General features: G+C 42.7%; 1 protein-coding gene across 3 annotated transcripts in view; it reads right to left on the bottom strand.

The window, feature by feature from the left end:
* Positions 1-228: 228 nt before the first annotated feature.
* Positions 229-24692, bottom strand: part of WNT8B (Wnt family member 8B) — a 67751-nt gene continuing 43287 nt past the window's right edge. For 2 of the 3 annotated variants that reach the window (XM_056530519.1, XM_056530518.1), the window contains exons 3-7: positions 8225-8363; positions 7568-7780; positions 6146-6271; positions 5156-5298; positions 229-1912 (exon numbers count right to left, since the gene is read on the bottom strand). In XM_056530519.1, coding sequence (XP_056386494.1) covers positions 1355-1912; positions 5156-5298; positions 6146-6271; positions 7568-7780; positions 8225-8363 — 1179 coding nt within the window. In that variant the 3' untranslated portion in view covers positions 229-1354. The remainder of the gene's footprint in view (positions 1913-5155; positions 5299-6145; positions 6272-7567; positions 7781-8224; positions 8364-24692) is intronic. The other variant, XM_056530521.1, reaches the window with a different exon arrangement.

The following is a 24692-nucleotide window of genomic DNA, read 5'->3' as shown; positions in this document are numbered from 1 at the left end:
CCTTCTCTCCCCCTGGCTGTCGGCGCCGCTTCTCTCTCCCTGGGGGTGAAAAGGGCCGACAGCAGCGCTCTAGACCCCAGGAAAGGCAGGGGGAGAGAAGCGGGCAGCGACGGCCTCTCTCCCCCTGCCTTTCCTGGGGGTGTATCGGCGTATAACACGCACACAGACTTTACGCTAAAAATTTTAGCCTAAAAAGTGCGTGTTATACGCCGATAAATACGGTATTGTATCACTTTAGAAATTGTATGAATTGTGTCTTGCAATCTAAAAATTCATGGCCTTATTTGTGGAAACTGGCACTCATCTTATTGCCCAAGCAACCAGTCAGAGCTCATCAAATAGGTGCTGTGGGCAACAAGGCTAGTTCTTCTTTTAGACAGTTTTGATACAATAGGCATCTGTTATTAGGACACATAGCAGTTATAAAGGTTAAAGGGGTATTCCGGCCCTAAGACCTCTTATCCCCTATCCAAAGAATAGGGGATAAGATATCTGATCGCTGGGGACCCCGCAATCTCATGCAGCACCCATCTGTCTCATCTGCACACAGCCTTGGAGGCTCTGTGTCTGAAGCCTCACGACCACGGGGCCGGAGTATTGTGACTTTATGACTCCACCCACTTGTGTGACTTTATGCTGCATAAGAGATTGCGGAGGTAGGTCCCCATCGGCAGGACTCCCGCGATCAGATCTTATCCCCTATCCTTTGGATAGGGGATAAGATGTTTAAGTACCCCTTTAATGAACCTCAGAACACATCCTATTAGAATTTATATGGCTGGAAAATAATTCAAAACCCTATAGAACATTGAGGGGAAAAAAAATGGAAGCTCCTGGGCTCTGATGCAAAATTGATAACGGAAACCCTGCCTATAATTTATAAAACTGGTGGCTTATGTAGCAGAAGGACCTTTGGGCCTACTCAGGCATTAGTGTCCAGAAGGGACAGCTATATTTGCACTCTGATGGTTACACCCCTTGCTAGGAATTGTAATCCAACGGTGGTCTACTTTACTGATCGAACTCTTATTTTTTGGATAGGCGAACAACTATCCCCATTTTAGTTAATAAAGGAGAGATTTAAGAGCTGTGTCAGTAAAATAGATGAAGGTTGGATATTCTCCCAGGTGTTGAGAACATGAGCATTCTATTTGTGGGATGCAATACTGATCATAAACATTACAGGCTTTCAGTATAACTGTACATTGTATTAGTCCAGTTAGTAACTAGCTGGACACCATATCAGCCTATTGCACCCCAGTTGACCAGATCGATTCTTAGTTCCAGCTATACAGTTTTTTTTTTTTTTAAGAAACAGTACAGTTATAGTCCAGTTAGGCATAGTCTAAAATTTCTATCTTAGTTTAGTTTCTTTCTTGCGTGTAATGCCACCTCCACTCCTTTCACGCTTCTCCTTCTTGACACAGAAGTATTTGGTCACGTTTTTTCTGCACTGCTCACATTTGACAGCGCAGCACCAGTGGAACTTGCAGTTACAGCTGGAGACCATGTCTGCTCTTTTCTCCTCCACATCCAGGCCACAGCCTTCACATAAGCGCTTACAGCTTCTCTTTTCCCATTTGTTGAGCATCTTGCCTCTCTTAAGACATTCCCTGCCTTCTGTCCCTAGAAGACCCAGGGTTTTGTTCTCCAGGCAGTAATCTGGGGAATCTTCCAGGTGAACAAGCTCTTTCTTGGAGATAGAACTGAAAGTTTCAGCTATGGCACCTCTGCTGGCTGCACTGTTACCAGCTCCCTGCAGTAGATCCACCTTTAGAGCTTTGTGATATTTTTCCTTTAAATAATAGCCCACCTCTCTAAATTCGGGCAACTGATGCCAGCATGTTTGGGTAGTGCAACTTCCTGAGACACCATGACACTTGCATGTCCTCTTCATAGTGATTTTCACTGCCTGCACAGAACAAAGAAATAGATATAAGTAAGTGAACCAATGAAATCGGGTGGCCTTCAGTATGCCTCTGAATTATTGGCTTAATTTTTAGACATGATAGATATTTAAAATCCAATCATATAGTCCAATGACAAAAGTATACCTTTGTTGTAATGTCAAAAGTTTCTTTAACACCTGTAAGGGTATATTCACACTGCGGAATCTCCGCTCGCGGTAGGACTGCAGGGCACTGCGCCGTCACCATTGACGGCTATGCAGTACTCGCAGAATTCCACACAAAGAATGAACATGTTCTTTTTGCGAAAAATTTCAGCAGCGGAATTGTCTGCGCTGAAATTCCGCAGTGTGATCTGGTCTCGCGGAAGACCCATTCACACAGATGATAATGTTCACAGCGCGGAATTCTACTTGCGGAATTCTGCTCACAAAATTCTGTGGGAATTCCGCAGTGTGAACATACATGGAGCCAATACTTAAAGTACTAAAAGGAATTGTCCGGCACCTTGTTCAAAATTTTAAATTAAATTAGACCCACAACTCCCGATCCTGTCCTGCATCTATCTTGACGTTGCTCAGTTCCAGCAGAACAGCATTTCCTGCTTCCTATGCAGAAAATGCCTCCTCCACTGGCCATAGAGGTGAACTGCCACCACTAGTAATTGGCTGACCAGGCACTGTGGGGACAGACGCAATGGGGGATCGGCACAGGTAAGTATAATTTTTTTAGTTTTACTTTACATAATACTATAGATGCCATAGGTCTCAACCATCATATAATGGGTAGCGGTCCCTCGGTTTTTAGGTTTTAGAATGGTGATATCAGACAATGTATTATGCTTATTTGCATGTCTGCCAAAATTTTATGTACCGTATATATTCGAGTATAAGCCGACCCGAATGTAAGCCGAGGCCCCTAATTTCACCCCAAAAACCCCGGAAACGTTATTGACTTGACAATAAGCCTAGGGTGGGAAATACATCATCCCCCCCATGTCATCATCCCCCCTGTCATTATCCCCCCCCGTCATCATCCAGACCCCTGTCATTAACAACCCCATCATTAACACCCCCGTCATCATCACCCTGTCATTATCATCCCCCTCATCATCACCCTGTCATTTTCACGCCCGTCATCATCACTCCGTCATCATCTCCCCCCCCTTCATCATCACCCCATCATCATCACCCTGTCATCATCCCCCCCCCCTCATCATCACCGCCTGTCAATCCCCTCAGTGGTCTTCAACCTGCGGGCCACCAGATGTTGCAAAACTTCAACTTCCAGCATGCTGGGAGTTGTAATTTTGAAACATCTGGAGGTCCGCGGGTTGAAGACCACTGCACGGGCCTTCGTCATCATCCAGTCCCACCCCCCCCCTCCTTTAGTTTTCTACTCTCCTCCCCTCGGTGGAAAGGAAGGGTGAGCTGGTCCGGGCCATCTATGCTGCAGGGACCGTCTGGTGTGGAGGGTTAATCGTTCCGGGCTGTCCATTTTCACTGGGAGGTCCTCTTCTCCGCTCGCTTTGGGCCGGCCCCAGACTAGTGACGTTGCCTTGACGACGACGCACAGGGATGTTCATGTTCATGAAAGTCCCTGTGCGTCATCGTCAAGGCAACGTCACTATTCCGGGGCCGGCCCGGAGCGAGCAGAGAAGAGGACCCCCCGGTGAAAATGTACAGCCCGGAACGACTAACCCTCCCCACCTGACGGTTCCTGCAGCATAGATGGCCCGGACCAGCTCACCCTTCCTTCCCACTGAGGGGAGGTGAGTAGAAAACTAAAGGGGGGGTCTGGATGATGATGAAGGCCCGCGCAGTGGTCTTCAACCCGCGGACCTCCAGATGTTTCAAAACTACAACTCCCAGCATGCCCGGACAGACGATGGCTGTCTGGGCATGCTGGGAGTTGTAGTTTTGCAACATCTGGAGGTCCACAGGTTGAAGACCACTGATGAAGGGATTAACAGGCGGAGAGTTCACTCGAGTGTAAGCCGAGGGGGGCGTTTTCAGCACGAAAAATCGTGCTGAAAAACTCGGCATATACTCGAGTATATACGGTAACTTTGCACTGAATATTTATTCTTTTTGTTGTTTTATGGCCTCTTCCCAGAATGCCCAATGGAGTACTAATGGCTTTTTAAAGCTCCACAGACAAGTAATGGTGTCTCTGCAAAGATAAATCTTATCCCTTTTGTCATGGTCATACAAATAGAAAAGTTGAGAATCTATAAAAAGAGCCATGCAGTCTAAATGGACAACAGCTTCTGTTAACCTGGTTGCCTTGGATGGACTTTCTGGACTACTCAATTCTAAGGTCCTGGTTGCATTACGTAGTGCAGTCTCCTTTGCATTTGAGTCTCCCCCCAAAAAAAGGAAAGGTTTATGTGTTCAAGAAACAGTCACCAGTGGACTCTGCTTTGTCCTTTAAAGCGAATGTATCACCATGATTTTTCTTTTATGGATTAGAGCCAGATGCTGAAACATGTTCTTTTTTTATAATATTTTTTTATTTTTTTGTACATTATTATGGGAAGAGGCCATTTGGCCTGAGCTGCTTTTAACAGCATTTAAAGTCATGCCTATAGCATGCCCAATGATGACAATAGACTGATGCTGTCCCATTCAGATGAATAGAAAAGGGGCCTGAGCATGCTCAGTGAGAGGGAGGAGGAGGCTGATCTGTAGGCAATACAGTTATCTATACACTGGTGTCGCCTTTCACTTTAATCCTGTCGGATTACGGACACTTCTTAGAAGTGATCTGTACAGAACAAGAAGTCTCAGCTTAGTTTTAGGTCCACAGGCCAGAATGGAAACTGCAAGATTTCAGGATTATTTTAAAATATACATATTAAAGTTAACATTTGGAAAAAAAAATACACAATTTAAAAATTTCTAAAAATGTATGGTTAACATAAACACTTGATTAAAACAAAAGCCATTTTCTGATAATACACAACACATTCCCTTTAAATCCAATGGGCTTGCTCGGGTAAGCTGTGCATCAAGATGCCTTATTGCTGGTATCCCAACATCTACTAGTAATGTACCCTGAAAATGTGATGAGTGGGGTCTTAGCAATTCTCTGTTAATAGTAGGACTCTCAAAGTCTCAATTCATGCTGTTAGAGATCATGTATTATTGCCTTTCATCATTATTATCATTATTATTATATTACAATTGTTGCAATTTTTTTCTCTACAGTGTCAGAGTTTAAAGGAAATTGATAGTTCATAATGGTACCTTCCTTCCTGCTTCATTATTGTGGAGATTCATGGCTGCTCTAGCATCTTGTCCTGTCTCTAGCGCATCCACAAATTGCTTAGAAATAGCTTCTCCAAATCCTACATTATCACTGCATCCACCCCATAACCATCCTTGTCCTCCTGTAAATAAAAAAAAGTCAACAAATATGTATCTGTATCTAGACTTTGTAATACAAATCAGCTTATTTACTCCGAGCCACAAAACCCTTTTGCACAATCTATACTCTCTGGAAGCACCTTCTGTAAAGCGCTAACAAGCAGCAGCTCTGGCAGATTCAGACATCAGAGTTTCACATTTAAAGGTGTACTCCGGTGCTCCAATGTTCTAAACATTTTGTTCTCAACGCTCAAAAATAGAGGCGGCCACGCCCCCTTGGGTCATCATGCCACGCCCTCTCCATTCATGTCTACGTGAGGGGGCGTGCCTCCCATAGCCATGAATGGAAGGGCGTGGCCGTGATGCCACGACCACTTCCACAGAACCTGGCGCTTGTTTAGAACGTGGGTCCCCCGCGATCAGACATCTTATCCCCTATCCTTTGGATAGGGTATAAGAGGTCTTGCAGCGGAGTACCCCTTTAAGGCCATGTGTAGACAGCCATTCATCTGAATTTTGAACCCAATAAAACCTTTCTCATAGTAAAGAAATTGTTGGTGAGGCAATCTCGTCAGGAGGATCACAATATAGAAAACTCACAGAATAGAAAACTGCAATTTCCGGCTATTTTTTTTTTTTTTTAATACAGGATTTGCAGGATGAATAACATTATAATCTCATAGTAGAGATAATTACAGAAACAGACATTACTTGTTTTGTGAAACAGTCAAGCATTTTTTATCGGATTTTTATAGTTTTATTTTTAATATATTTTAACAATTTCTATTTTTTTAGAATTTATCTAGTCGCATTAGTGTACGCATTCATTCATTCATTTTTTTATTTTTTATCACTGAATCCCTGTCTTACCCAGCTGTCCATTTCTGGAATCATCACAACCACAGTTATCAAAGTCTCCAAGGCTGCAGTTTCGTGTCAGTGTGTACATTACGCCAGCTGAACTGATAGCATGCACAAAGGCAGTTTCTTTGTTTGCTGTAAAACACAAATATAAAGTCAGATTTAAATGTATGGAATATGTGGGCATAGTGTATATTTTGAAGAAAAAAAACTAAAGTATAGCAAGGAAACTTAACTTTCCTACCTTTAATGCTAATGAACAAAATGTATGTCCCTAAAGGGATATGGAATAGGACAATATTCTAGAATTTGAAAACATCATAATTGACAACTTTATACTGTATTCTTTGTTACCTTTCTGTTTACACTATTACATTATTTTAACCAATGAGATAAAATCGAATTACTTTCTAAGTATTGTCTTTTTAAAATTGGAGACACTGTAAACGTTAATGAATCAAAGTTTGTAGAACATATGGATGGAATAGTGAGACTGAGACACATAACCTTTTTAGAGTAGTCCTAATATAGCTTGTTAATATTACTATACAAAATTTACAAGAAAAAACATTAGCATACTGACATGAAAACACAATATTTTACTATCCATGCTTAATGCATTGGTCATGCTGTTGATAATTTTACTTATATGTTGCTGATCAGAACCGAGTCCTAATGTTCCAATGTATACTATGGCTACAGTGCCAAGTTGAACACCCAATATATTTAACAAAGATTGTCTTTGTTGTAGCTTATGGTTTCCACTTTTTTTCATTGAGTACTTTAGTCCTTAGGATGTCATCAGGCAGGCCATTGTATATATCTTTATGCTTGTTTTCATGGGGTTTAAAGTAGTAGTGGAAAGAGAGACCCGCCCGGTTAACTCTGACTTCTTAATTTGCAGCTGGACAACAACAGGACTGTCTCCATGAATCTTTGCAGGGTAGATTCCATATCTTTCCTGGGTTACTGGATATGCTGTGGTTCTTTTGAACAAGGCAGATATAATCCATTTTAGCTAGCTGCAGTCCGGCCTTCTAACTATAATGGAAGGTTTTCCAGTTTTCCAGACAATTTGTTACTGTGAAACAATTCTGATCAGTGTACTGCAGTTTTCCCACTTACTGAACAAAAATCAAGTCCACATATGTATTTAACAGGCATCATAACATTAAGAACACTTGACCTCACATCAGACAAGTCATGTTCATATTGCACACTAGTGTTTGGACTGGTCTACATGTTAATATTATATGTATTATCCTTCTACATATTGGTGTGTTGTACAGTTTTCCATCTGTGAAACATACAAGCAAGGAAATGCTCGGTACCACCTGTGAGACCAGAACATTAAATCAAAGGAACTGCCAAAGAACCATGGAGAAATTACAAGTTGTAGAAATGGTCCTATGAAAAAATGAAAACTCTAACCTGGGGAAATGAATCCAGCTGAAAGAGAGCCTCCAGATGGTGGATAATTCGGTGGAAATGGAATCTGGAGACGAGATAAGAGTGTCCGGTTGTGTTGAGATTCAAGTCTAGAGAAAAGGATTCTGTTGAAGTGAATGCTCCAGACTGGAGAAGACCCAGTTTCATAGTGGCTGGTGCCTGTGGTAGAAGATCCAGTAGAATGGGGGTTCCAGTCTGGAAAAGAGGATACTTGGGAAATTGAGGGTTTTTTAACCCCAATCATTTTATGCTGCTATTTGCTTATGAAGAATTGATTTATTTGGGAGTATGAACAGAAAACATATCCATGAAGAAAGTCCAGTTGATAAGGAGGACTCCACCAGGAAGAAACCACTAATATTGCCTAGATTGACTTGCTGAATCCAAGAAATGGTTCCCCATGTTTCAGGATACTAATAACACATGACCTTCAAGCTTCTTTTTTAGATCACTTTTGAAGTTGAAGACAACTATGGCTCAGTTGCATTTTCCGTTAACTTTATATGTCAACAGTGTTCAAACAAAATGTCAAATTTGAAAATATTTTTAATATGGAGATATTTTGTAGAAAAATGTGAAGGGGACTAGCCAAGAACAATAGGTAATTCTGAGATGTTACAAGTAATGGAAGCTTCTTACCACTACGTAGTCCACTGTGACTGGAAAGTTGCAGTGTTCTCTCAGGACAGTTCCACCGATCCCAAGCAAACTGGTATTTACACTCTTCAATACCACTTTGTGCCCCAGCTGCCACACTACTTGAGTAGATAAGGTAAGCCTGTAAGAAATGTAAAGAGGTAGCATCATATTTCTTAAGGGTAAACACACAATTCTGAGTTGAGTTGCTGTTTGCCATATTCAGTAAGAAGCTGAGTTTTTATGTTTTTTCTTTTAAATACCTGACTGTTTTAGCAATTACACCCTAATTGCTAAATAGCTAAAACTGACAAATATTTAAAAAACAAAGCAAAACAGGTTAACAGCAGTATTTCAAAAGTACTTATAGCATATGGTCAACCGCATTGTGTGTTTTGACCCTAATACAAATGTATCTTTGAAAAATAGCGGCGCTTTCATATTAGAGAAATGAAAGTTTACTTGTCATTTGCAAAAAGTTTTTATATAATATAGATAATAACATTATATGTATATTTGTAACATATATTGGTTAAAAATATTGTATATTTTTGGTGAAAAAATGCTGTACCTGCAGCTATTGCCTGTGTGGGAGGGATACAGGCAGTTTGGGAGGGATAAGTAGGGCTCTGTGCAGGCTTTTGGCTTGTCAATCATCCTGCTCTGTGAGCCGTGGAAGGGGGCATCACCGAGCCCTGCTTGTCCCACCCTCACTTCCTGTATTTTGTCTCTACATAGAGACACACAGGCAAAAGCTGCAGGGACAAGTCAGCATTTTTTTTTCACCCAAAAATATGCAAATTTTTCACCAATGTATATTACAAATATACATATAATGTTATTATCTACATTCTATTAAAAGTTTTTACAAATGACAGGTACACTTAAAAATGTTCTCGGGGTTAACAAAATGAAAACACTTTTTTTTTTTTACTTAGCTAATTTTTTTTGGATTTTTTTAGTGTTGGGAATCACACCTTTCTGTAGAAACTCATTCAAACAAAGGGAAGACTGAATGTATATTGACCTACAGACCATTACTGCAGACTGGAACACAAAGTGGGAACTTTCCCCCTACTGCAGTGTAAATACTTTTTATTCGCTGTATGACTTAGGAGGTGAGTGTTTTCTTAAGGAGACCATCAAACTTTTATATGGAGTTTTATAAGCCATGTAGTGCTCCATGGTAAAAAATAAGTATGCAAAAAAAGCTGTCATCTATTGGAGGTAGCATCCATTTAAGTTGGCTCGTCGGCTCCCTTCTCTGTATGGTACAGGGGCTGGAATTTTTTTTTCATATCAACTGGCTCCAGAAAGTTAAACAGATTTGTAAATGACTTCTATTTAAATATCTGTCTGACCACAATCCCCATAGCAAACCTATCCTCCTCTGGACAGTTCCTGACATGGACTGAGGTGTCAACAGAGAGCGCTGTGGTCAGACTGGGGGAAAAAAACTTCCTGTGGAGCATACAGCAGCTGATAAGTACTGGAAGGATTACGATTTTTAAATAGAAGTAATTTACAAATGTATTCAACTTTCTGCCACCAGTTGATTAGATTTTTTTTTCTTCTTTTCGACGGGAGCCTGGACAGTCAGTGGCTGTCTGGAAATGCTGTGAGTTGTTGTTTTGCAACAGCTGGAGGCTCTGTTTTGGAAACACTGCCGTACAATACGTTTTTTATTTTTATTGGGGGGGGGCAGTGTAAGGGGGTGTATATGTAGTGTTTTACCCTTTATTCTGTGTTAGTGTAGTGTTTTTAGGGTACGTTCACACTGGCGGAGGTTTACAGTGAATTTACCGCTAGGAGTTTGCGCTGCGACGAAAAATTTGCCGCAGCTCAAACTTGAAGTAGTAAACTTACTGTAAACCCGCCAGTGTGAATGTACCCTGTACGTTCACATGGGGGGGGGGGGGGCAAACCTCCAGCTGTTTCAAAACTACAACTCCCAGCATGTACTGACAGACCGTGCATGCTGGGAGTTGTACTTTTGCAACAGCTGGAGGCACACTGGTTGAAAAACCTTCAGTTAGGTTCTGTTACCTAACTCAGTATTTTCCAACCAGTGTGCCTCCAGCTGTTGCAAAACTTCAACTCCCAGCATGTACTGATCGCCGAAAGGCATGCTGGGAGATGTAGTTATGCAACAGCTGGAGGTACACAACTACAACTCCCAGCATGCAGAGACAGCTGTTTGCTGTTTAGGCTTGCTGGGACAGCAAACTGCTGTGTGGGCATGCTGGGAGTTGTAGTTTTGCAAGATCTGGAGGTGCACAGTATAGAGATCACTGTGCAGTGGTCTCAAACTGTAGACCTCCAGCTGTTGCAAAACTGCAACTCCCATGCCTAAACAGCTCTCTGGGCATGCTGGGAGTTGTAGTTTTGCAACATCTGGAGGGTTACAGTTTAGAGACCACTATAGTGGTTTCAGACTGTAGCCCTCCAGATGTTGCTAAGTAACTCACCGGCTTCCGTCGGATCCAGGGAGCTGCATCGCTGTCCTCTTCTTCCGCCGTACGTCGCCCGCTGCCGCCGCTGATCGTCGCCCGCTGCCGTCGCCGATGGGTAAGTGGATCTTCGGTGCCGGTCCCTGTCGGTTTCCCCGTCCTGCCCCGCCTATTGTGGGTGGGCAGAACGGGGAAACCCCTCCGCCCCCGATCTGCTATTGGTGGTCGCGTCTAGACCACCAATAGCAGAGATAGGAGGGGTGGCACCTCTGCCACCTCACTCCTATTGCTTCAAAGGGATCGTGGGTGTCTAGGACATCCGCAATCCTCTTTATTTTCCAGGTCACTATAGACCCGTATGACCCGGAATAGCCGCAAATCGCAAGTGTGAATTCACTTGCGATTTGCGGCGATCACCGACATGGGGGGGGGGGTATAATGACCCCCCCTGGGCATTTGCACGGGGTGCCTGCTGATAGATATCAACAGTCACCCCGGCCCGGTCCCCGCCCGGCACGTGGCGGGGACCGAAATTCCCACGGGTGTACAGGTACGCCCTTGGTCCTTAAGTACCAGGGAGCAAAGGTGTACCTGTACGCCCTTGGTCCTTAAGGGGTTAAGGCAAATTTTTGTTTTTGCACTTTCATTTTTTCCTCCTCCTCTTCTAAAAATCAGAAAACTTTCAATTTTGCACCTACAGACCCATATGAGAGCTTGTTTTTAGCATCCTAAATTGTACTTTGTAATGACATAATTTATTACGGTATATAACATAATCTGTGGCAAAAAAAACTATTTGTGGGGTGAAATAAATAAAAAAAAGCCATTTTGGGGGCTTCCGTTTCTACGCAGTGCACTTTTTGGTAAACATTACACCTTTTCTTTATTCTGTAGGTCCATATGGTTGCAAGAATACCCAATTTATGTAGGTTTTATTTTACTTTACTACTTTAAAACAATTATAACTACATGCTCCAAAATTTGTATGTTTAAAATTTCAACTTCTGACCCCTATAACCTTTTTATTTTTGTGCATACAGTGCTATATGAGGGCTCATTTCTTGTGCCGTGGTCTGTAGTTTTTATCAGTACCATTTTTGTTTTGATGATTATTAATTTTTTTAATGGTATATGAAGTGAATACAATTCACACATGGAATTTAACTAACCTTATATTTTAATAGTTCGGACATTTACGCACACGGTGATACCACATGTTTATGTTTATTTTTGATTACACTATTTTATTTAAAAAAATGGGAAATGGGGTGATTCAAACTTTTACTAGGGGAAGGGCTTATTCACATTTATTAACTTTTGTTTTGCACTTTGTACTTTTTTTTACGTCACCATAGGGGGCTAAAACATGCAATCAATCGATTGCATACACTGTTTTGGCTCAGCATTGATAAGTGTTATTGGTGCTCTGCTGCTTCAGCCTGCCATGGCTAGCTGGAAGCATCAGAGCACTGATCAGATGGCAAGGAGGCAGGTAAGGGCCCTCTCAGCTTATCGGGACATCATGATTCAACCGAATGGTCCCGATCAGCTCCGCTAAGCTGTTGGGATCTTTTTTTTTATTACAGACGCCACAATCAACTTTGACCTGGGTGTCTAAAGGGTTAATGCCGCATAAATTGGGCTGCTGCAACCAGGACCCACCAGGCATCAGGTACGCCCTGCATCCTTAACGGGTTAAAAATGCATTCTAGGGAGGAGGGAATCTGTTAATTCCCTGCAGTAAAATAAGACTGTTAAATAGCTGTGCTGTTCCTTTATCTATAGGACGCCTTTATTTTCACAGTATGATGCTGTCTTCCACTACTGCTGCTAAATACAGTACATAATTCAAACTAAAATGTTTGACAGCATTAAAGACTATTTTCCATCTTTAGGGTACATTCACACAAGTGGATTTACAGCTTAATTTACGCTGCGGATCCGCTGGCCTGCTCTATGCTGTCTTTACATGTGCCTGCTCGTAGCTGCAATACGCCGCGACGGGCACACTGCAGCGATGTGCGCGGCATACTCGTACATCGCGGCCACTCTCCCTGCTCTGAGCTAGGCAGAGAGCTCCCGCGATGTGCGAGTATACTGCGACTCCCACATCGCAGTGTGTCTACTCTTAACGGTGTATTGCCGCTACGAGCAGGCACATGTAAAGACAGCATAGAGCGGGCCTTCACCAGCAGATCCGCAGCGAAATACGCTGCGAAAATCCACTTGTGTGATCGTACCCTTAAGGAGGTCTGAGCATCTGGTACTCGGACCTCAAAAAACATGTAAAATAGTGATGCTTAATGCTTCCAGTCCTTGTTCAACAGTATTATATTATTTTATGGAAGTTATAAAAATTTTTCCAAAATGCCATTTTAAATTTTTTTTTGCAATCTTTCTTCCTGATGTCTGCTCCCTTCTGCAAATCACAACAGCTCATCCCCTATGCAAATTAGCTCTTATCTAGTATAAGGGCTTGTGCACACAACTGCGGATTTTAGTGTGTATTTTGCTGCAGATTTTCAGCTGCTTATTTTCTGCAGGTTATTTTCTACAGCTTTTTTTTCTGTTGCTTATTTTTTGTTGAAAAATCAATAATAAAATAAGCAGCAGAAAATAAAAAGCAGCAGATCAGCTGTGGAAAATCCACAGAAAAATCTGGTCATGTGAACAAGCCCTTAGGCTAAGTTTCCAATTTTGTGGTAACTTGCATCCTTTCTTGGTGAAAAATCCCCAAATTTGATGAAAAATTTGAAAATTTAGCATTTTTCTAACTTTGAAGCTCTCTGCTTGTAAGGAAAATGGATATTCACATTTCCAATATGTCTACTTTATGTTTGAATCATAAAATTGACAAGTTTTTTCTTTTGGAAGACATCAGATGGCTTCAAAGTTCAGCAGCAATTTTCCAATTTTTCACAAAATTTTCAAACTCACTATTTTTCAGGGACCAGTTCAGGTTTGAAGTGTATTTGAAGGGTCTTCATATTAGAAATACCCCACAAATGACCCCATTATAAAACGGCACCCCCCAAAGTATTCAAAATGACATTTAGTAAGTGTTTTAAACCTTTAGGTGTTTCACAGGAATAGCAGCAAAGTGAAGGAGAAAATTCACAATCTTCATTTTTTACACTCTCATGTTCTTGTAAACCCAATTTTTGAATTTTTATAAGGGGTAAAAGGAGAAAATATATACTTAATACCCCCCATTCTCACTCCTGAGCCTTGTTGTGCGTCCGCAGAGCATTTTACGCCCACATATGGGGTATCTCCGTACTCAGGAGAAATTGCGTTACAAATTTTGGGGGTCTTTTTTCCTTTTACCTCTCGTGAAAATAAAAAGTAAAGGACAACACCAGCATGTTAGTGTAAAAACATTTTTTTTTTACACTAACAGGCTGGTGTAGACCCCAACTTTTCTTTTTCATAAGGGGTAAAAGGAAAAAAAGCCCCCAAAATTAGTAGTGCAATTTCTCCCAAAATTACAAAATTACAGAGAATATCTGTGTTCGTGGCGACGTGCGGTCATGGTTTTCTGCTGGGTATGCCTGTAGTAACCAATGGGAAACTTAGAACTGATGGCTGGATGCGTTTCTGGGTCTAGCTTACATCTTTTTCAACAACCTACTAATAAGGCCCTGTGCTGGCCTTTTTGTAGGGATAATTCCACCCATATAAAACCGGTTAGTGGATTTTGCCCGGATACTGGAGTAAGGGTTCCATACAAAACATGGTAAGGAACCTAAAAATAAAATAATATAACTGTCAGAATAAGTAAAAAGTTTTGAAAAGAGTGATAATATATGCCTAATAAATGCTCATACGAACATTTCTACAATTAAATATTAATAGTTATACCGTATTTTTCGCGGTATAAGACGCACTTTTTCTTCCCCAAAACTGGGGGGGGGGAAAGTTGGTGCGTCTTATACGGTGAATACATGCCTATCGTGGCGGTCCCTGCGGCCATCAATGGCCGGTACCCGCGGCTAATGCAGGACATCACCGATCGCGGTGATGCCCTGTATTAACCCTTCAGACTCGGCGATAAAAGCTGACCGCCGCGTCTGAAGGGAAAGTGACACTAACCCGGCTGCTCAGTTGGGCTGTTCGGGACCGCCGCAGCATCCCGAACAGCTTACAGGACCTTACCTGCCTCGGTGTCTGCTCCGGGATCCCCTGCTTGGCCGGCGCTCTCCTTCGACGTCATCACGTCGTCGCGCACGCCGTCCTGTCATCCAATAGGAGCGGCGTGCGTAGCGACGTGATGACGGCGACTGATAGCGTGGATCCCGGGGAAGGAGACGTCCGGAGAGTCGGGGACACCACGGGGACGCGGCGACAGCGATGGAGCGACATCCAGGGCACCAGTGAAGGGTCCAAAGTGGCGGGGACAGGTGAGTACTACCTCCTATCCAGTGGTCTTCAACCTGCGGACCTCCAGATGTTGCAAAACTACAACTCCCAGCATGCCCGGACATCTGGAGGTCCGCAGGTTGAGGACCACTGTTGGGTTCAGAATCTTTATTCTTTTTAGATTTTGCACCTATAAATTGGGTGCGTCTTATATACCGGTGCGCCTTATAGGGCGAAAAATACGGTAAATAATAAATAGGATACATTCTCCACGCATGCAATTAAAGGATATAGCCTTATATGGTGGCAATAGAGTCTCATGTGTATATGTTGTAAAAAATATAATAATCCTAATAAAAATAAAAGTGGAACATATATACCCTTCTTTGTTCTGAATGAATGAACTGGTTGATGAAAAGTTGGGATTTTCTGGAGATGGAAATATATAAGAATAGAAGTTATTTGAGAAATGTCTCAACTGTATAAGAACCCAAAAATCTCCAAATCAGCATTTAATCCTTTCGGAAGAAGCGTATCCATTTTGAAAATCATTTTCGATTCTGCCCTGGACATTTGGCAATATGGTCTCCTACCCTTCAATCTTTCTTCACCGTATGTAGTGCGGCAAATTTCATGCCAGTGCAATCTTGATTATGTGCGTTCTTGAAATGATTCGACAATGTGTGCTTCTCAAACCGTCCTAATGTTGTACAGGTGTTCCATGGTACGTTTCAAGAATGGTCTTAATGTTAGTCCAATGTACTGGCGGTGACACGGACAGGTTATGATGTACACCACCAATGTGCTCCTACATGTTAGGCATTCTTTAACCCCTTAAGGACACAGCTCATTTTCACCTTAAGGACGCAGCCCTTTTTTGCAAATCTGACCACTGTCACTTTATATATTAATAACTCTGTGATGCTTTTACCTTTCATTTTGATTCCGAGAATGTTTTTTTGTGACATATTCTACTCTGTTAGTGGTATATTTTCGTCGTTACTTGCATCCTTTCTCGGTGAAAAATCTAAAAATTTCATGCAAATTTAGAAAATCTTGCATTTTTCAAACTTTTCTAACTTTTTGAAGACATTTGAGGGCTTCAAAATATAGCAGCAATTTTTAAAATTTTAATGAAAATGTCAAAATCTGAATTTTTCAGGGACCAGTTAAGTTTAAAGTGAATTTGAGGGGCCTTTCTGTGAGAAATACCCCATTATAGAAACTGCACCCCTCAAAGTATTCAAAATGACATTCAGAACATTTTTTAACCCTTTAGTTGTTTCACAGGAATAGCAGCACACTCCTATTCCACCCCAATTCCACACACAATATACTAATTTATATATGTAAGAAACACTTTAACGTAGGTAAATTTCCATGACCAATAATACTGGTATACAAGGAGTAAATATATACCACCACACAATAACTGGATAATACCGCCATACTGTACTGAATAAAACCACTACACACATACCAGTATACTATAAAGGATCTGTATACAATGTAAGTGATTATATACACGACCATATGGTGGTAGATAACAGCTGTAGACAGGATCTTTATACCATATAAGTGATTCTATACAGGGCCATATGGCAGTAGATAACAGCTGTACACAGGATGTGTATACCATATAAGTGATTACAGTTATATTTTGAGACTCACAATTACGTCTTTTCTGATCAGCGGCGTCCTCTTTCCTTTTCTTCTCCGTCCGGATAAGACCACCATGTGGATCTCTTAACATCTGCAGGACAAACATGTCAGACTCTGCATTTTTCTAGTGCCCTCCCCTCCTCTACACAATCTTTCCGTCTATAGGCCCACAAACTGTAATAATGCCCACCTTGGTGTCCTGCACAGTAAAAGGGCAGGTAGGTAGCCAGGTATATAGGTAGGTAGACCAGGAAGCCAGATATGTAGGTAGGTGACAAGCCAGGTAGGTAGAGGGCTAGATAGGTAGTTAGGCAGCCATGTATGTACATAGTTAGGTAGCTAGCCAGGTATGTAGGTAAGTAGTAAGGCATCCAGGTATAAAGTTGGTAGCCCCCCTTCCCTGTAGGTATAGGCAGCAGAGTTAACCCCCTTCCCCAAAGGTATAGGCAGCAGAGTTAGCCCCCCCACCCTTCCCCATAGGTATAGGCAGCAGAGTTAGCCCCCCCACCCTTTCCCATAGGTATAGGCAGCAGAGTTGACCCCCCTTCCCAATAGGTATAGGAACAGAGTTAACCCCCCTTTCTCCTTAGGTATAGGCAGCAGAGTTCCCCCCCCCCTTCCCCCGTAGGTATAGGGGTGGAGGAAAAAGTCGGACTTCCAGCGCAAACCACTTGGACAATGATGAGGGTAAAACTTCCTTATTCAGCCATATAACAGCAAATTTCGAGGCTACACCGCCTCTTCATCAGGTTTAAACAGGCTTGATGATGATTTTGAGCTATATGTTGATCTCAACAGATTCATCCGCAAGCTAACCCTATCCAGGCATTTCAATTTACCAACTCAAACTACCAAAGAAACACCAAGCTCGGAGACCATAACATCACCATTGGACTCACCCTTAATTTTGAGCTATATGTTGATCTCAACAGATTCATCCACAAGCTAACCCTAACCAGGCATTTCAATTTACCAACTCAAACTACCAAAGAGACACCAAGCTCGGAGACCATAACATCTCCATTGGACCCACCCTTAATTATGACCCACCTTAAACCACCATCTGTTTTCTTTCCTAGCCATCATAAGGGTCACTATATAGAAACCTTTTTTGAACTAGTAGAAGGGGAATTCAGGAACCTGAACCGAAAGGGTCCAGCAAAATACAATCTCACAAAAGGAGAACGCGAGGCCTTAAAAATGCTGTCACAAAATATGGATCTAGTCATCAGGAATGCGGATAAGGGAGGAGGAATTGTGATACACAATCGGGGTGAGTATGTGAAAAACGCCTACAGAATTTTAGAAGACCAGGAATACTACACCACACTTATGTCTGACCCTACAGTCAAATACCAGGAAAGTTGCACTAACTTGGTTCAGAAGGCCTTTGCCAAAGGAATCCTAACCAAAAAAGAAATATAATTTATCACAATAAAAATCAATAAAAAAACTCAATCTCTAGCAATATGTTGAAATACTTGGACACGTTATTACTGAAATACATTATCAAATTAAACTCATACCTCAAAGACACTCCATCCTTGATAGAGATCCTTAAGGATGTAGAGTGGCAACCTTGCTATCTATGGGCATCCCTGGATGTTTCATCCCTCTATTCAAATATTCCCCACGAACAAGGTCTGGGGGTAATATAAAAAGTTTTAGAGGATGACTGCTCTATGCCAAATGCACAAAAACAATTAATCATTGACTGTATCAGGTTATTTTATACCTCAATTACATTTGAGAAAAAAAGCCTGCGTTCGCAAATTTATTCATGGGCGCGTTCGAGCAAGAATACATTTACAATCCTCATCTATGGACATCAAACTATACAAAAGATACATAGTTGATTTGTTATTCATTTGGAAGGGAACGAGATAAGAATTAATAAAATTCACTGAACATCTCAACAATAACCATTACAATATTCTACTTACCGGCAGATGTGATGACCATATGGAATATCTAGATTTAGAGCTATCCAATAAATGAAAGAAAATTGTTACCAAAACATTTTTCAAAAAAGTTGACTGTAATAGTCTCTTATCTTATAGTAGTTGCCACTACAGAAAGTGAAAGGTAAATTTATCGTACGGCCAATTTCATCGCATACGAAGAAATTGTACGGAAATTAGGGACTACAAAATTCAACGCGGGACGATATCCAACAGACTTATGGAAAAAGGTTACCCCGGGACCATTGTAAAAGCAGTCTATCAGCGAGCCCTGACAAGTAGTCAGGATGCGAACAGTACTGGGAAAAGCATCATACAAATCGGAGCAGAAGAGACGCTGGACAATAAAAAAAAAAAATAAAGACTACAAACATAACTTCATAACCAACTACTCTACCAAGCACACCACTATCAGATGGATTCTAGAAAAAAAAATTGGGACATCCCGCTAAAGGATTCGGTTTTATGCAAGTAGATCCCAAAAAAACACAACTCACGTTCAGGAGAGCAGCCACCCTAAAAAGTAAATTAGCCCCTTGCAGGCTAAAAAATGTACAACCAACGGCAAGGTTTTAAATGCCACTGCCACTCCTGCAAATGCTGCCAGAATATCGGACATGGGACTAACACCTTTAACAGTCAAACAAAGAAGCTTTATTGTAAAGTACAAGACAGCAAGACATCATTCAGTACAATTCGATAGGACGTAATTTTTTGTACTTTTTCTATCGGACGACGAACAAAATAAACAGAGCAATAAAGTCTGCGCCAACAATACATAAGTGCACAAATGGGCTGCTTGCACAATAGAGCAGTAATAAGTACATAGAAATCGGTGACACTCCTCCATGTTAATACAGAGTAAAACAGTGTGACATCGAGGGGCAATAAGAAGAGGAGATCCACGGATCCCATACTACCTCAAACCTTTCCACCGTATCTTCCCTAATGGCGGACAACTTTTCGTTTAACATGATAGTATTAATTCTATGAAGCACCGGAGATGATGACAAAGAGGGCTGCTTCCATTGCGAAGCAATATAAATGCGCGTGGCTAAGAGAATGTGCTGCGCTAATTTAAATACCTTGGACGGCATTCTACTAGTAACTAGTGACTAAGTAAACATAACAAGGGAGTGAGAGGGACATGACAAGGCAAAATATGTGTCATCATCTCCAGAACCTCAGACCCCAATGACCTAACTACAGGACACCCCCACCAGGTGTGATACATAGTACCCCTCGCTCCACACTGGCGTAAGCAGTAGGGGAGACTGAAGGGTATATAGAGTGTAGTTTCGTCGGAACCATATAGGTACGATGCAACACATTTATAGACGTTTCAGACAAAGCAACTTGCAGGCTACCTTTGCTAATAGATTCCCAACACGCATGTCATTGGGACAGAGACAATTCAGAGCGGAGATTCGACTCCCAGTCCAACATAAATTTTAGTTTCCTGTCTATCGGTGTTGGTGTATTGAGGGCGTATAGCCTAGATAATATGCCCGGCATGCCGGGTGTATATAGGCAGTAAGCCTCAAAGGAAGTCACATTCACCTCTTGGCACCTAGATAGGTAGGAAGAGAAGAAAGAGAGGATTTGAGCGGCTCAAAACCTTTCTGTCAAGGGGACCGAGTACCGGGAAATCAAAAGATCGATAGAGATCAAGTGTTTCTGGATCAGGAAATCCGTGAGACGCGTCAATTTGTTATCGATCCACCACCGAAACGCAATGGGGTGTAGACCGGGAGTAAATAGAGGAGTAGCTAGATATGAAAGGAGAGGAGATATGGGAGATTGTAGGGATAGCTTAAAGCGTACCGTTCTCCACAAGGACAAGGCTTGTAAAGCAATCCAGGCGGAGGAGGGTAGTAAGGAAGAAATCGGATCAGGTGACCAAAAAAGGGAAGAGTAAGAGTAAGGCGAGAAAAGGGAAGATTCCAAAGATACCCAGCGTGGTGCACCCCGACCAGAATGAATCAAGAACAATTGGGCCAGACGAGCAGCATAATAATATCTGACAAAGTGCGGGACAGATAAACCCCCCACTCTTTTATGGTAATGCATAAGGGAACGGCCAATCCTAGGACGGTTACCCGACCATATATATGTAAAGACATCCTTCTGAAGCTTACGAAGATCCCACAATGGGACTGGTATGGGTAAAGTGCAAAATAAATATAGTATACGTGGAAGCACCACCATTTTGACAACATTTATTCTACCAATCCAGGATAAGTACGGTAGATTCCATTTCCGTAAGTCTGATCTGATAGCTGTATATAAAGGAGGATAATTAGCTTGATACAGCAACGCCAGAGACCTCGTGAGCTTGATCCCCAAATACGGGAGTCCGGCACTAGAATCCCTAAATCCAAAGTTCAAGTTGATCAGTTGCTGTGTATGGGCAGGTACATTACAGTAGAGTACCTCTGACTTAGCTACATTTACCTTAAGACCCGACCGCTCGCCAAATACAGCTAGCAGTTTAAAAAAGTTGGGAAGGGACACCATAAGGCTCGTCAAGGTTAGTAACAGGTCGTCTGCAAACGAGTTCGTCTTGTAGACCGAAGGCTCAACCTCCAAACCAGTAACGTCGGGATTACTATGGATCAGGGCTACCAACGGTTCCATCACTAAAGCAAACAAAGCAGGGGACAGTGGGCAGCCCTGACGAGTGCCCCTTTTGATGGCGATACGTCTGGGAGCGGAGGAAGGCAATTTCAAGTATGCCGTCGGGGAGGAATAGAGAAGGCATAGGACACTAACAAAAGGGCCTGACAGTCCAAATTTGGACAGAACAGCAAAAAGATAGGGCCACGTAACACTGTCGAACGCCTTCTCTATATCCAATGCCAGCGCCAACATAGGGGTGGAGGTAGTATTGGAATGGTGAATAATGTCTAAAATCGGGCGCACGTTATCAGGCACCTGCCTGCCTGGAACAAAGCCCACTTGATCAAGGTGCACCAACGCTGGGAGGAAATGATTAAGTCTAGAGGCAAGGATAGAAGTAAGCAGTTTAGAGTCAATATTGAGAAGGGAGATAGGTCGATAGCTAGCAGGGAGAGAGTGATCCTTATGAGGTTTAGGAAGAACAGTGATGTGAGCATCAAGAAAATCAGGAGATAAGGAGGTAGCAGAAAACAAGGAGTTGAAAAAAGTGGTAAAATGAGGGAGTAGAAGATAAGAGAACTTTTTATAGTATGGGGCAGAGAACCCGTCTGATCCCGGTGACTTACCGGACTTCAACTGAACAATAGCAGCTTGAACCTCCTCCTCCGATATAGGGCCGTTCAGGACCTCTCTTTCCTCCGGGGAAAGGGAAGGCAGTGAGATAGAGGAGAGAAAATCACGGATCTTAAGCTCATCAGCACTGGTATTACTGGGGGGGGGGGGGGGGGTGTAAAGAAGCATAAAAATATAAAAAAGGCATTATAAATTTTATCAGGGTGGGAGGAACGGAGACCAGGACGCAGCTGGACGCAGTGCACTCTATTGAAAGAAGTCGTCTTTCTAAGCATGGAAGCCAGTAACTTATCCGGCTTGTTGGCAAACCTATAATATGGCGCCCCAGACCGTCTAAGTGCTTTTTCAACCTGAGTAGAGAGGAGTGCATCCAACTGGGTCCTGGCATCCAAGAGGGATTTGTATAAGTATAAGGAAGGAGATTGTTGGTGGGCATAGGTCATCCTGGCCAATTTATATTCCAATGCCCGTTGGGTAGCCGTCTTATCCTTCTTAATCCCAGAGGACAAATAAATCAATCTACCCCTAACATATGATTTGTGGGCCAGCCACACCCACTGAGGGTCGGAATCAAGGGTTGAGTTAGAAGTGAAATAAGAGGCCAAATCCCCTTCTATTTGAGTTCTAACTTGGGACATGGTCAATAGGGACTCATTCAAACTCCATTTAAAGGGGGTAACAGTGCGTTGACCAAGATCAAATGCAGCCAAAACGAGGTCATGGTCTGACCAAGGCACTGGTATATGTCGGGCAAAAAGAAGGTATTTCAGTGAGAGGGCATCGGTCAACACCCAGTCTATCACCCGGTATAATGATGATGCACAGGTGAGTAATACGTATAACCCCTAGAGATACCATTGTGTTCCCTCCAAACATCAGCCAAGCCCTGCGTGACTAACAGAGAGTGAACTAAGCGTTGCTGGGACCTCGTTATACGGAACTGTGCCGTGTTGGAGCGATTAAGTTTGCCATTAAAGACAAAATTGAAGTCCCCGGACCAAAGCAGAGACGTCCCAGTTTATCGCATAACATAGAAAAAAAAGGTATGGGGTTGTCAGTGGGAGCATAAGAAGTAACTATGCGTAATTTCTTATCCAGATAGTCCCCCAACAAGAATAGAAAATGCCCCTCCGGATCCGTCACAGATTCAGTAACAGTAAAAGAGAAGTCATCATGCAGCAATATAAGTACCCCCCTACATTTAGAAGTAAAGGAAGAAAAATAACTTCTGCGGAAGGATTTATGGAAAAAAGACGGGTAACTATCCACGGTAAAATACATCTCCTGTATACATAAGACATCCGGTTTGTGGCGACCATAGTCCCTGAACGCTTTCGCCCTCTTGCCAGGAGAGTTAAAACCTCTCACATTATGCGATATCAATCTACACATAGCAAGAGGAGAGATAGTGCTAAGGTAACTGGCAAGAGGTCAAACGCTCGTCTGGCATGACAACAACAGAGATCATTGAGGAGTGTCACCTTTACAGCAAACAGGTACAACCCATGGTAAGGTGGAAGTAGTACTGTGTGGCTCGCAGATGTAGAAAAGAACAAAAAACAAATAAACAAAAACAAAAGAAACAAAACCAGAACAAACAGGAAAGACAGTACACATAGCACAGTGTACTGTCATACTTCCATCATCACACTAGGTGCAGTGGGAACACATATATCTGCACCACGCCTAGCCTCCTATCTAGGAGACCTACGGATCCCAGATTTAAGGGTAGATAAAAGGGGGGACCAGGGGGAGGGGAATTAGATGGAGAAGTCCGGACCAAGGTCCGGGAGCAGAGGGAGAGGGAGGGGGGGAGAGATGGAAGGGGTAGTAGGGGAGAAGGCCCCCTGAGAATCGATCAATGAAAAGGAGAACCATGATTGTAGATGCAACAATAATGCAGATAGAGGAGAAGGGGAAGATCAGAGAAAGCAGAGATTGCTAAGAGAAGGATGCAAGAAAGAAAAAAGAAATAGGAGAAAGATGCAGAGTAAACCCTTCGCAAAGCACTCAGAAGAAGAGATAGTGCCTGTTGCGCCCCGTAGAGGAGGAAAATATCAGAGAGGGAGAGAGAGAGAGAAGAAAACGGTAGAGCAGAAGAGAAGGGACAAGAGAAGGAGAGAGAAGAACAAAGTAGCAGAGAAAGTGTAGAAGGAGGAAAAGAAGAAGAAAACAAGAAAGAGGCAACAAGGACAATGAATAGAGAAGGAGGGAAGGAGAGCAGAACCAAAATATAGACACAAGGTAGAGAAGGGAGGGGGAAAAGAAAAAGGTTCCAGTCATATCACAAGAATATAAACAGTCCTGGCATGAAAAAGAAAAAGGGGAGTTACTTTCCAGACCCAGAGGGTACCAGCAAAAGTACAGGACCTATTCTCCAATGCATGAAGCTGGTCAGCGTGGTCATCTAGATCTCTCCTATCCTCCTCTGACGCAGCCGCAAGCTCATCTATCTTCGCCTCCGTGTCGGACACTCGCTGGGCCAGCTCCTGGATCTGTGAGGTAAAGTCCGAGACCGCTTTCTCCAGAGCAATGTGGAATAGCTCCTTGATATTCCTATACATGGAGGCCGGGGAGAGATCCTCTGGGCCCGTGGTGTCGTCTACGTCAGAGAGGCTTGCAGGAGGCCGCCATCTTGGCCCTCGTGTTAGTCCGGAACAGTTCTGGAATGGACTGCGAAAGAGACCGGGAGGCTCTGCCAGAACCTCTCTTATGGCTCCGGGGCATGCTAGGGAACCTGAAGGTGGATCCGTAGCGCTTGTGGAGCCGAAATTCGGCGCTAGAGGA

This window comes from Hyla sarda, chromosome 7 (genome assembly GCF_029499605.1).
Source record: "Hyla sarda isolate aHylSar1 chromosome 7, aHylSar1.hap1, whole genome shotgun sequence".
Taxonomy (NCBI): domain Eukaryota; kingdom Metazoa; phylum Chordata; class Amphibia; order Anura; family Hylidae; genus Hyla; species Hyla sarda.
Note: the sequence above shows the minus strand (reverse complement) of the source record. Positions and strands in the feature narration are given on the sequence as shown.